General features: G+C 37.5%; 1 protein-coding gene across 1 annotated transcript in view; it reads left to right on the top strand.

Moving 5' to 3' along the window:
- The window catches only part of LOC137650145 (prostamide/prostaglandin F synthase-like), a 39,018-nt gene extending 25,806 nt beyond the window's left edge, over positions 1 to 13,212 (top strand). Inside the window, exon 5 of the mRNA XM_068383297.1 lies at positions 10,578 to 13,212. Within this exon, the coding sequence (XP_068239398.1) occupies positions 10,578 to 10,688 (111 nt within the window). The 3' untranslated portion in view covers positions 10,689 to 13,212. The remainder of the gene's footprint in view (positions 1 to 10,577) is intronic.
- Positions 13,213 to 14,494: the final 1,282 nt, after the last annotated feature.

Here is a 14,494-nt window from a genome sequence, read left to right as displayed (position 1 = left end):
TTCTAGAGTTTTGTCAGGATCTGGGGATCTTGATAAATCTTGAAAAGTCATCACTGCTCCTTCTCAGAGACTGATATACCTCGGTATGATCATAGACACCGTCCAACAGTCTTCCCATCAGACGAAAGAATACACAGGCTGACAGGCTGAGAGAAGTGGCATCACCCTTTCTCAGACGGGAAGATCTACCAGCTCATCAGTGGTTATGTCTGCGAGGTCACCTAACCTCTCTTCTCTGTCTAGTTCCAAACGGCCGCTCACGATCAGATCCCTGCAGTGGCAGCTTAAATCCATGTGGAACCAACACTCAGTTCCGCCGGACACAATAGTTCCAATCACTGAGGAACAGATAACGGATCTACTTTGGTGGATGGCAGACAAAAAGTTTTGCAGAGGTCAAGATCTTCTCGTCCCTCCTCTGGACTTATACTCTATACAAATGCATCAAAAGAAGGATGGGGGCCCCACTTACTGCATCACACGGTCTCCGGCCTTTGGTCAAAGTCGGAAAGGTACCAGCATATAAACCTATTTAGAGATGACAGCAGTATACCTAGCTCCCCATCAGCTCCATCGGTTGCTGGCAGACCACTCTGTGGTGTTGATGAGCGACTACACAGCAGTAGTGGCTTACATAAACAAACAAGGAGGTACCTTTTCGCAGCTGCTATGCCTTCTTGCAGTAAAGATTCTCAAATGGCCAGAAGAACATTCGGTGTCCCTATCGGCTCTCTTCATTCCAGGCAAGAACAATGTACTCGCGAACAATCTAAGCAGGGCGACTCAGATAGTGGGCTCCGAATGGTCTTTGAATGCTCTGATAGCCAACAAAGTCCTAACTTTGTGGGGTTCCCCAACTGTAGACCTGTTTGCATCATCTCTGAACAACAAGCTTCCACTGTTCTTTTCTCCAGTTCTGGACCCTCAGGCTCTATGGCAGGATGCATTTCAAAAATGGTGGGACAACATCGACCTGTACGCCTTTCCCCCGTTCTGTCTGATGAAAAGGCTGCTCAACAAGACCAGAGCTTCCAAGAATCTAATACTGACCCTTACAGCCCCACTATGGCATCACACAGTGTGGTTGCTGGACCTCTTGCAACTGCTAGTAGGTCTACCGAGAGAGCTTCCTTCATGACCAGATCTATTTAAACAACCCCACGCAAACATCTTTCACAAGACTGTCCAGTCTCTTCGACTTCATTCCTGGAGACTATCCAGTTTCTCCTCTATCAGAGAGGCTTTTTGCAAAAAGTTGCTGAGAGGATGTCCAGCTACTTGCGAAAGTCCTCAGCCTCAGTGTACCAGGCTAAGTGGACAGTCTTTTGTGATTGGTGTCGTGCAAGGAACATCTCTCCACTCGATGCCACTATCCCTGTAATAGCAGAGTTCCTTATATACCTTTGGGAGGAAAAACTCCCTTCAGTCTCAGCTATGAAAGGTTATCGCTCAGCCTTAGGCCTCACCTTTAAGCTGAGAGGAGTGGATATTTCCTCTTCGTTATGAGATCACTTGCCCTCAGTCAGAGATCAGCCCTCTTCCTTGGAACGTGGTTTGCATTTGAAATCCTTAAAAGGACTTTCTTACGAATCAATACGCCATGCAACTGATCGAAACTTCACTTTGAAGATGGTGTTCCCGCTCACTTAAGCTTCTGCAAAGAGAGACAGTGAACTGCATGGCCTCTCCTATTACATTGCTCATTCAAGGGGATGGTTTTAAGTAACACTCGGCTTCGTCCCTGAGTTTGTTGCAGACTCAAAATCCGGGGCTACTGGACCCTAGATTCAGGCCCTTTCAGATTATGAGTCAACATTCTGTAACCATTGATCCAGATCAACTGTTACTATGCCGAGTGAGGAGTTTTGAGATATCTTAAACGCACTGCAGCAACACGGCCCCTACTAACATCTCTTTTTGTTAGAGATGGCAAGGTTTTCCATAAAACACAATCAAATACTGTACTAGGCAAACCCAGGTCAATGTCCATACAAGAACTAGGACTTCCATCCTTCTAAGAGCGAGTCATCCACAATAAATAACGTAAGGTTTGTTAGTATGGGAACAAATGACAAATTCGGAGATAATTTGTATGTTTCCCTAACTAATACAAACATGTAGTTATTTATATAATTTGGCACACCATCACTTGTCCCCCAGTAAGTCCAGTCTGCAATCAAAAAGTGACTTGGCTCACAGCTGTGAGAGTATATATAGGCAGCTGGGTCCCCCAGCCATCCCCTGCCTACCCACTCAAGTGGTTAGGTAGGGTTGCCACCTTGCACTTTTAGTCTAATGGCTACCTTCCAGCTTTGCTGTAAGATAATCCACAATAGATAACTACTGGTTTGTATTAGTTAGGGAAAAATACAAATTATCTTCAGATCATTCTCAAGTGATGCGCACGATCACTACCAAGTGCGAAGTGCTCATATGTTCCAAATTCCCTCGGTGTATAAACGTTCTGTTACTGCTTGAGCTATCTCAGTGTGACCAGTCGCTACGTGTTTGGTCTTCTCTCGCTCAGCCAAGTGACGAGAACTCCTCTGACCAATCTCTACTTGTGTGCACGTGGGAGGGGTGGTACATACCTCGAACTTATCAACTTGAGGGACAATCCTGGTACATTCTTGAGATGACGCGCACTGTTTCAGGAATGTTTTCTTCACTAAGAATATGTTTCAGTATCCGAGTCAGGTATTTACAGTACTACGTTTATTAGACACCTCACACCTGGTCTTCAGTGACTTTCAGATCATAGAACTTCTGTTATCTGCTTTGTACCAGTTATTCCAGTACATGATCCAGGGTGGGGAGGGGAACCTATGATCACTCTTATCACTGTACAAGATATTCCCTTTATGAGCGCTGAGTGTTTCCTGTGCTCTTTCCCTTCATGTTTCGTCTTGACACGACCCTTCCAATTGTGTTCTCTCCTGAAAAGGTAAGTCTCCTCATGCTTGTTCTCCCCAATCATTTTCCACAGTGCAGAACAGGGTCCATACAATTGGGAACCATACGATCAGGAATCACACACAATTGGGAACCATAGCAATCGTTTCCTTATGATTGTTACTTTTGAGTCACTGCACTGGGGAATAGATGTGCCTGTGATCCATTACCTGTTCCTTCCCAGCATAACCAGTTGAGAAATTTTTCAATGAGGTTTTCTGATGAGCTGAAATTGTGCTATGGCCTAGATCTTTCACCACTCAGAAAGTGGCGGTCCACGACGTGGGATCTTCCTACACCCCAAGATTTTCCCAGTCACCAAGGTCTTCCAACTCTTTCTTGTGATATGGATTGGAACAGGTGACCTCAGGATGCCAATACTCGTACAAGCATCGAGATGCAACATCATGCTTGCTTCCCGATTGATCTATTCCTGCATATGTATGGGAGGGATGGTACATACCTGGAACTTACCTACTCGGTAGATGATACTACGTAGTACATTCTAGCTTTGTACACAAGGCAAGAGGTTACATATCAGGAATATTTCCTTCCGCAAAAATACGTTTTGGTATTCACTACAAGTATTCATCCACCTGCTACCATTGCTGGGTCTCATACAAGACCTAGCATTCGTACCCTTGATATAGATAAAGAGCACCACTTTCTTTCCTGTCCTTCCAGCAGTTCCTGAGAGACGACTAGATCAAAGGTTCCATGTTCATCATTACAGAGACTATGGTGTTTGGTAAGGATCTTCTCCAACCAATAGTACAGGTACTCGATCACCCAATTCTGTTTACTGACAGGCTAGCGGTACCCTAAGGGAAGGTAGAATTCTTTGAGGAAAAGTCTAAAAGATGATGGCATCCAAGAAGTCCCGGAAGACCGATAGATATGAGTCATGCACAAGTGACTCGTATTATTTCTCTCCCATTCGGGGAACGGATCCTGGTACGTTCTCGCCGTATTCGCGAATAGTGTTGATACGTAGCTGGAATGTGCCCTTCCCTGAGTAGACATATCAGTATGCATTACCGGTGATCATGCTCTCACTGCTTGTGCTCAGTTTCTCAGGAGAACGAGGACACATACTGCCAGTAGGAATAATGGGCTCTGCCCTTTCTTCCCATTCCTGGAGATAGTATTGGCACACATTACTTCTGGTACCTGTACGCAGTCTCCTTCTCCTTCTTGGATGTTCATTTTGTTTATATATCAAATACATCGCCAAGTAATGTACATACATTATGTACAGCTCACATATACTAATGCACATAATTGTTATTAATTTATTATCGTGGCATTTTAATTACATGTGACAACACTGATTTTAGTTTCTGCCATATGCGATACAGAAACCAGTTGTTATAAAGTGGTTGCTGAAGTGTGACAAGCATGGGACTTCCTCCTGCTTTCCCATTTGTCTATCTGTCTTTAACCCCTTCAATATGATGATGTATAAGTGTATGTAAAATTATGCCAAATACAATGGTGTATGATATACCATTTATGTCATTTACAAATATAAACCATATGGAAGTAAAATCATTCATCAGTCCTACCAAAGAATACAGTACAACACATGGTCTTATATTGTATAGTAGTAGGACATGATACCGAATGCACCTATGCCGAAAGACAAGAGGCCGAAGCCAAGAAGCTGAACAGACATGAAACCGAACGGACAGCAAGCCAGACAGACATGAAGTATAATGGACAGGATGAAGAATGAACAATTTACTTTTTGACACATTCAGTTTTACGAGCTGTGCCATTTTTTTTAATCTGTCTTTTATAAATGTAATCTACAACTTATATACTAACATTAAAAAAACAATTAGCAATTCAGAAACTAACCTAAAGACAAACATTATGTAATAAAAAATTGTAACTATTTCAACCTTTATTTGCAGCTGTCTTTTACAAGAAAATATTAAAAATAATTTAAATCATAAAATGAAAATTTTGAATAAGAAAAAAAATCTTTTATGTAACTACAGTAGAAATATTAAGCTAAGGTGCATAAAAAACCAAGGCCGCCTTTGTTATATGAATTGCAAATAGGTTATATTGTATTCAATTCTATCGTTGATAGCATCATAATTTTTGTTTGTCTGGGAAATATTGATTCCGATAAATGCCTGTTCAATTAAAACTTCATATGTAGCTTGCTCTTTCCTTATAATTCTAAGATGCTTTGGTAATATGGGATGCGTTATATTAAGCTTTTTATTGAATGCCACTTGCCACCCTTGAAGAAAATTGTTAGTTCTGGGTAAGTTATCCATAACCTGAGTGTGAACTGACAATAATTCTACATAGAAAATAGGCTTTCTTCTCCTTCCCCAATTCATTACTCCTAACCATGTTCTCTCAAAATAACTTGTTGTCTTTTATCTTTCCGCTGATTGTAGAATCTAAGAGAACGAGGAATTCGTCAAATAATTCTAGAACATCTGTTAGTGAAGCAAAAGCAATCCCCTGCGATTGTTTAATGAGGTGTTCATTCTGGTTCGGATACCTGTTTTGCAGTCCATTGACATTTTTTTTGCCAATGCCTTTGGCGCAAAAAAAAGAAGAAAAAGGAAAAAAATAGCCTGAAATTAATGTGTTTGAAAAATATGTTTTAACACTCTTGATTACTGGTTTTTCAAAATCTAACGTTACGGAAGTTGGACCCTGTACTCTGCTGTTCTTCAGAAAATAAAAAATTTTGTCGTAAGTACTAAATTGTCTATTGTTCCATTCATCTTGTCCATTACATGTCTGTTCAGCTTCCTGTCCATTAGGCATCTTAGCTTCAGCCTCTTGCCTTTCGGTATAAGTGCATTCGGCATCAAGTCCGCACATGGTCATACATCACAGATAAGGATTTTAGCACCTCCTTTTTTCCTCAGCCAACCAATGAAGACTTGGGATTCTAGCCTTTATTCTGGAGTGTGTAAGGGCTATTATATGGTGATTTTTATGTTACCATGCATAATCATAGCACTCTTTAGCCATTCCCTACATGAGGCATTACTCCCCCATCGACACTACCCAGTTCAGAGACATATCTATCCTCTCCTCTCATCCCACCACTAACTGAAACACTTGTGATTCTAGTCTTTATTCGTAATTATGTAAGGGTGATTTTTGTGTATTTCTATACTATATTGGCATACATGATCAAATCATACAGGAAATATTCTCTAAAGTGAGACGTAGCTATGTCACTTCCTCCTCTCCCCCCACCCATGATGGTACCCGAGACACCAGCCATGCAAGGTGTCAAGAGCTGTTGTTTCAGTTGAATTTCATCATAAAATGATATATGAAAGTCTCACCAAATGATCTCCATACTACTATGTAAATGATTACCTGAAAATGTCTCGATCCAAGGATATTGGCCTTGATATTCGCTGCTTCTATCTTTGCAGATTTAGTCATTCATGATACAAAGAGCCATATAATTTATTAAATAAAAATTCACCTATTCACAGATTTGCGACAAGTTCTCTCACCGACTGACAATTGCAAACCGACCTCGCTTCTTTGCACCTGGCCCCTCTTCCTCATCCTAGCACAGGTGGATATTTTACATTCAGTGATTGCAGAGCCAGCAACGGAGACCCGATAGAAGACTGAGTTTTGCAGGCCACATCATACTCGGGCCTGGAGTCTGCAGCCATGAGAGGCACTTACAGGACCTCACTAATCAGCAGATTGTTGGACATCTGGCTGGGTGCATTTGTATACAGTACTTCGCCTCTAACTGGAATTTGGCATTTCTATAATGCAGAATACCCTGTACTTATTCAGACTTAGTCTTCTCAGGCCTAAGGCAAGGACTTTCCTGATGCTGTAGCCAGTTACCAGTGGACCATTTGGTCCTGAAGGAACACGAAGAAGAGTACACTTGAAATCATCCAGATGGTTATCCAGGTCTTTACAGCTAACTCATCTGGTAGAAAAATCAACTGGGAACTCGGTACTGGCATTTTCCCTGTCTTTGACTTCATTTAGTATGAAGATGGCAAGTACCATACGGCCTGCATTCGGGAAGACTTCTCAGTGAACCTGAAGGATACTCTCCCCTAGAAACCCATCCGTCTGTCATGCAGGAGATACCTCCTCTTTGTCCTCAGGACTTTAGCTACCAGGTTAAACCTGGAATTTTGAACTCAACCGTTCCTTATCATTCATTCTCAGCTCTACTCGATGGAAAAGGATTTACCTCTTGGATCTTCTCAATGATCGACTTACTCGTCACTTCAGGAAGCAATGCTCCATGTCAAAGACAGTCATCTTTCCTTTGACCACAATCTGAAAATTGTGTTCAGTTGGTAAGCACGGTCTAATGGCCGAGCAGAAGATAGAGAACTAGAGTAATATGTTAACACATGGAATGGTCCTATCACTAACAGGGAAATAATGCAGCCATTCTTACATGACAAGAAACTTTCTGCTTGTCAATGGCAATGGCTGTAATTTATCAACCTTCTCTAAATACTTTTCCCTTTATTTATTTTTGGATATGAAAACTTATTTTCTCACCTTTGTCTTCTAAGATAGATTCTTACTTCACCCTCATGTAGACTTTTGGAGAAAGAGGATGGTTTCTACTGGCAAGACTCCATGGGGCTCTCAAGAGATTATTTCTAATATTGCTGCTATTTCAAGAACTGGTGGGGTCATCTCCTTTGCAGATTCCTCTTTGTGAGTACTCTGCAAAGTTTTAATTTCACCAACAGAAGATATCCCCTGTAGTGGGATAGTACAGTCAATGCATTTCTAGTGGTGAAATATATGTATTACTAGAAGGTCATTGTAGTGTTCTTTTTGGCTCCAAGCTGTACTCTTTCTTTAGCCTTTCATTCTACCTCTGTTCTAGCTTCCTTTCTTCCATCTTGCTGTTCAATCTCTTTATCTTCAACTTCATAATGCAACTTTGGTGTTTTCCCCCAGATGTATATGGTTGCTGAGTGGTCACCCAAACCATAGTTTCTGGCCTTATAGACCAAATTCATAAATCCTAATTAATAGACTTCAATTTCTTGAACTTTAGCCTTCATCAAGTGTACCTATTGTATATCACACTGTCATGGTGCCAATGACATTATTCGTGCTTTTTCAAATGTAATACAGTATAGAAAAGAAAACAACTCTGCTCGTATTGTGATATGGTTTCAGAATGTCAAAACCTGAAGCTGATTGCAGTTCTACCAACAGTTCCTATATTAAACAATTCTAACTTACACAATGCCGACTAAGGTCCTTGTAAATGTCGACTTCACCTACTTGCTCAAGTTTTTATGATCCTATTAAAAAAGCCAAGCTACATCCTAAACCTTTCATATCTCCTACCCCTTCCTCACTTTTACTCTTAAACCAAAGTTCAGTCCTTGGATCTTTTACCCTAATAAGAGACAGCTCCACTGGAAGAGATCTAACTTTTAGTAAGCAATCCTATTGAGTGTCCTGGCTTTCAAGTTCCAGTGTTGGGCAGACTGTTTTTATTCAGCTAGTCGATGAATTGGTAGAACTCAGTGTTATCCAGGGTCTCAAGGAGAGGTATTACCTTCCTCTAGAGAGAGTACCTCCTACCATAAAATCCTAGTCATATTATTTAGCAAAAAGTGCCTAATGCAAAGTTTATGCAAAATCTCTTGAGTATTATAATAGCCGTTTTTGGAGGTGCTTTAACAAATTTTTCATCCTCACTGAGTTCTTGATGGAGATTGACACATCAGTTCTTTCTGCCATCCAGTAAAATAGATAGAACTTCCCCTTCAACTTGTTGGATTTCTATATCTTCAGATGTGAGAAATTTCTTGCAATTCCTCTTCATGGAGAATACTTAACAATTCAGAACCCTGTACAATACTGTATTTTCTACTATGCAGTCCAATAGGTCTCACTAGAGTAATGGTTCCAGTTGCAAAAGGGATTCATCTTGGGATATGAGGCCTCCTATAACTACTATACCAGATAACTGAATTAAAGTAGTCTTTACAAACTCCCTACCTTTGGTCTTAAGGAACTGATTTTAAATTATCTGATGAATTTGGGAATTCTCGTAAATCGGAAGAAATCCTTACTGTCTCTGACTTATTTTTCATTTGGGTATGAGCATAGACTGTTCCTTTACAGGTTTTTCTGTCCGAGAGCAACTCGATACCTGCCTTACATCTTTTTGGCCATTCAGGTATCAACCTACACCTTCCAGTAATGGATAAGCCTTCTGGGCACAGTGACTGATTCATAAAAGTCACGGCCTCATTCCTATCTCAGAATGAGACCCCTGCAGCTCTGTCTATATTGGTCAACAGCCCTTATTTTTCTTATCAATTCAAAGGTATTTTTGCCAATATGAACCTAGAAATCCATCTCCCAGACCTCAGTTTTTCCCATCACGTAAGATTTGGGATAAAACATGACTCCATCTGTTAGGCATGTGGAGCGCAGAAGAAACATGACTTCAAACCAGTGGTCTCAAACTGCTTCTTGCTTTCAAGGCTGTAACTCTGGCTGAAGATCTGGAGATGAGCAATACATGCTGAAAATTTCTTAGTCTGATCTTATATCCACAAACAAAAAGGTATGAAGATCAAGATCTTCTTCCTCTTGCACAGGTACTCCTTTGTTGGTCAGAGAAGAGACTTGTCCTTGATCCCTCAATTTATTGCAGGGACCAGGGACAATTTGGGAAGACTCAATTTGGACAAAATTGTTACATCTTTGAACCGAAGACTTGAAGCTGTCTACTTTCCAGTCCTAGGCCTTCTAACATGAGCAGTTACCTTATTTTATGGTTGGTTAAACCTCTACTTTTATACCTTTGCCCTATTTCGTATGAATAGTTAAGTTTTTTCAAAGTAGAGGTACATCGTGCGTAAACAAGACGTACCTTCAAATATTTTGGTTTCAATTTTTTGGCTAGTCCATCATACTTTGTATGGAAAAAGTCCTCAATGCAGGGCATACTTTAACTAAGCATACTACAGTGGGCTTTACATAGGGTACTTCTCATGCTAATCACAGTAAGAAGATAATTAACAAACCTGTCACAACCATCAGTTATGGCTTTATTGGTGTTTTTCAAACCAATATGATTCATTTATCCACTTCAGTTTTGAGTTGCCTCTTCCATGTCCCAGGAATTTGTAATTGATGGGAGTCTTTGTGCTAAGGGAATGTATTGTATGTTGTATACAGCCTTTGTACACTGTTGATGTAATTAAGTTTACTTTTTTAATACTGTATTTATAGTTTACCAATATATGCTACTCAAAGTTATTAATTAATGAAATTACTGGATATGAAACCCATCATAATTAACAGAAAATACTAGTGTAAGACAGATGAGACGTAAGATGTTTGATCTTACAGTAATTTTCATATTTATATGCATTATAAAAGAGTAACAGTTAATTTTGTTGGTCTTTTCTTGAAAAAAGAAAAACTGTTTTTAACCAATATTTCCAACTTTCATAACTTACAGAGAAAACTATTAAAACAAATTACTGTACCACAATTTCCTTTTTTTATGTAAATTATATAGCTTTCCTTGTGACCTCTCTTACCGAGAGAAATTGTCACTGTTGATATAAGTAATATGAGTTGTGGCTTCTTTTCTTTAGGCCCTAGGGATAGAACTCACTGAAGGAGCTGAAGCGGAAGAATGTAATGAAGCTCTCAATGTAACAGACCTCGAATGTGAAGAGGTCTGTGCTATGCCTGCTAAAGAGTAACCTTTTGAGGATGCTGCCTTCTGACATTTTCTAATTTGCCATAAATTTAGTTCTAAGACATTTCAATAGCTTTTAATAATTCAGAAATAATGATCCTTGCATGAATGTAAAAAAAAAAATTTTATTTCCTGTAATGAGATTTAATGATTTATTGTCCCTAATGAAATGGAGCAGAATTTATTAGTTCTAAGAATTTGGGTATATTTAAAGTATGTTATCCTTTAATATTAACACTAGTAAGACAATGTATTTAGCTTCAATTATTTGTTTTGAAAAGTTATGTTATTTTGAACTCTTATGACAACGTACTCTAACCTGAATCATAGGCTGTGGAATGTGCATACTAATTTATAATGTAATGTTTCATTAAGCAGCTGTAAATATAAAATGTACCGTAAATATAAAATAAACTGTCTGATATTTTAACTTATCTGAAGGTTCATGGCTCTTTTATTTTATAATTTAGAAAGGTTTGTTTAAGATATCTTGAGCACAAAGACTTTGTTTTCCTAAATAGTATATGTTGGTTCAAAAATAAGAATGATTTTCTTCTTAGATACATTGCTCCATATTGGAGTTGGACAAAAACAGTTATAGTCACATACGGTAGTAGTTCTACTTTAGCAAAGATAATTATGATCCAGATCCTATATTTAAAAATTATTAGTTTTTATTTTTAATATCTCTTTAGAGGTCTTGGTACATCTACAATCTGATCTAACTTCACGGATTTAGGAAATGAAAGTAGGAATCATTTTATATGAAACTAATGGAGGTTGTGATGTTTGTGTCGTAGCTCAATGCTGCATAGTGCCTTTGTATTTGTTCCACTTCTGAAGGTGGGGTAAATATGTTCTAGGGTATATTTTTACACACTTTAATATGTTTGTATATTTTGAGGAAATATATACCAGCGTGAATGCTCTAAAATATTTAAGAATATTTTATAAGATTGAGAGTTAGTAAATGTCTGGAAAGTATATTGGAAGTGTATAAAAAGTTTAGTCATCATAGTTAGGTATTGAAATTGATTTAGCAGTGTTAGTTAATAAAAGTAATGTATAAGAACATATGGAAAAACAGGTTTGTTAAGGAAATATAATTATAAAAGGCATTTAGACCAGTTAACCATTGCATTGGTATATTAGACATTAGACATAGAGGCCTAAATTTTCATGTTTATGATTTTTAAGTTTTATTTTTTGAAAATAGAAGAGATTACAGATAGAAAATAATCAATCATTGCTTTATTTGTACTATGCACAGAAACATTATTTTATACCAAAATATTTTCACAAGCTTTGCATATTACTGTTTGGTTACAGGATATATTTCTTCATTCAGTTAATATATTTATTTCTGCTATTGCTGAACCTTAATACAGTACATTGTTACATGAATAATATTCTGAATGTTCTTGAAGGTACTTTGTTGTTTTCTGTTTATTTTTATCTATAGGTATTGAAAAAAAAAAAACTTTAAATTGAGAACTCCCATTGTGTAGCCATATTTACATTAGGGACACAGGTAATGCAAAATGTAGTTAGTACTGTGCCCACACTGTTCAGGTGCTTTATATGTTTACTTCAGAAGGTTTTATTTAAATAGAAAAGGACCCACTTCATCTCATGGCCAATATCCATTGTACTGCTTTGAAAACACCAACAACTGAATCTAGTATAAGTGAAAATTATATTGTTTTTTTAGTACACAAATGAAAAGTCTTACTATTTAGAAGTAATGTACTAAAGAATTTTACGATTTTGAATCCTCTGGTCTAGCCATATTAGCTGTGTGTTGTTTAAGCTGGGTCTGTGTAAAGGGTTAGGTTTACTCAAGATACTAGAATTTCATATGGTATTATTGTAGAGGGTCTGTAAATTCTAAATGGTCTTTCACTCCTTTATGGTTTACTAAATTAGGGTAAGTAGATGTAATTAGTAAAATTGCCACTTTTTATCTATCCTGATATTTATGTATGTTTCTTTATTCATATCCTTTTGATTTGGTTCTAATTTGCAAGAAAAAATGGAATGTGCAAAGTAAAAATAGATACATAGAGAGATTAGGGAGTGTTCTGAGTCTTCTCTTTTATTGTCTGTTTAATACCATATCTCTTCAGAGCAAGAAGGCTTATTTAGTGTTGTGAATAGCTTCTGCATTTGTCATTATTTTGTCAGCAGTCACTAAAGTTGTTGTACAGTACAGGTAATCATTTGTAAATTGATATGTGTACATTTCCAGATTTGAGAATATTCTTTATGTTGTTTTAGACATTTTATTGTATTGGAAGTGTCAGAAAACCAGTTCCTTAATGGTGATTTCAGTCAAACTGTATTGTCTGTGTCTTCTGAGTAGATAGTTTTGAAGTTGCTATTATTATGAAGTTTAGTACTCAAAATGTTTCAAAGACAGGGTATTAGATGGATGACTTTACTGAGCACACAAAAGCCTTTGTAACCATCTTCTCTTTATGACATGGATTATGAACTAGTTCAGTATCTACAATAAATGTTATTTATTATATAGTTGTTTTTGTAACAGTTGATATTCATTTGTTATATACTCATGCTGAACCCTGTTATTTATGTATATATTGTACAGTACTGTATATATACAGTAGGGTCCCGAATTATGCGAGAATTTGGTCGATGAATAACCTCGTATAAATGGAAAATCGCAGATTTCGAAACACACAACTAACAGAAATAATTACATTTGGCCATGGCAACCGGCAACTTGCTTATTCAAACATGTTTACTACCCTTTTCCATTACTTTCTTTGTACTGTACTGTATTTCTTTATAATATCAAATTGTTCTTGTAAATAAATCAAACATTTAATATACTTTAAAGTTCTAATAACTTGAAAAATGGTTAAAATTACAACCAGGATGGGTGTAAACACTGTATATTTCCCGTTATAACACGACCCGAAATACAGACAAATTTTAATGTTTGTCATATCTATTGTTTAAGACAACTGGTGAATAGCAAAACCATTACTCTATAGACTAGCTTTTGTTGTAAGATTGAAAATCCAAAATTATCAAAATAAAGGCGATTTTATATCATGCGTTTCCTAAACACGCCAAAAAGCACAATAGAAAACGACAACCAATGTTTTGTTTACGTTTATCTCTGATCATAACGAAGAAACAGACGCATTTACACATCTGTGTATAGGTTAGTTTTTGCATCCACAGCAATCTTACCAATATTGATTATATGTTCATTTTGTTATTACCAATGCTCTACTTAATTTTTTTTCTGGGAACTTCCAAATAAATGAAGTGAATGCCATTTATATAATGTTTTTCTTTATGACGCCGCCTGAAACGGAAACCTTCCATTTGTTTACGCTCCATCTTCGATCATAATAAACAAACGAACGCATTAAACACACATGATCAAAGTGATAACTAATGATATTACAGACATTTAGTAAACATTATGTTATTACAAATATTTTACTTACCGTATCCATATAAATTCCTGAATTCGTAGCAAAGCTGGAAACCTTTTTTTTCCTTATGCGTTTAATCCACAATAGCAAACTGCCGCTAATGACAGAATGATAATTTACGATAATTCTAAACTGTTACGAAAGATAATTGTCCTTTCCATATCCAAAATACTTTTCCTAACTTCAGTTAGGAAAACCATATGCAAAAATGGTAAAAGAAGAAAGTACTAGGCCTATTTTCAAAGTCATCGAACAATTAGGTTACCGCTATTACGTTCGATGTGACAGAGAGAGAGAGAGAGAGAGAGAGAGAGAGAGAGAGATGGTTTTAAATGTACTA

This window comes from Palaemon carinicauda, chromosome 11, assembly GCF_036898095.1.
Source record: "Palaemon carinicauda isolate YSFRI2023 chromosome 11, ASM3689809v2, whole genome shotgun sequence".
NCBI classification, from domain to species: Eukaryota; Metazoa; Arthropoda; class Malacostraca; order Decapoda; family Palaemonidae; genus Palaemon; species Palaemon carinicauda.
The sequence above is the reverse complement of the archived record's forward strand: the minus strand, read 5'-3'. Positions and strand labels throughout refer to the sequence as shown.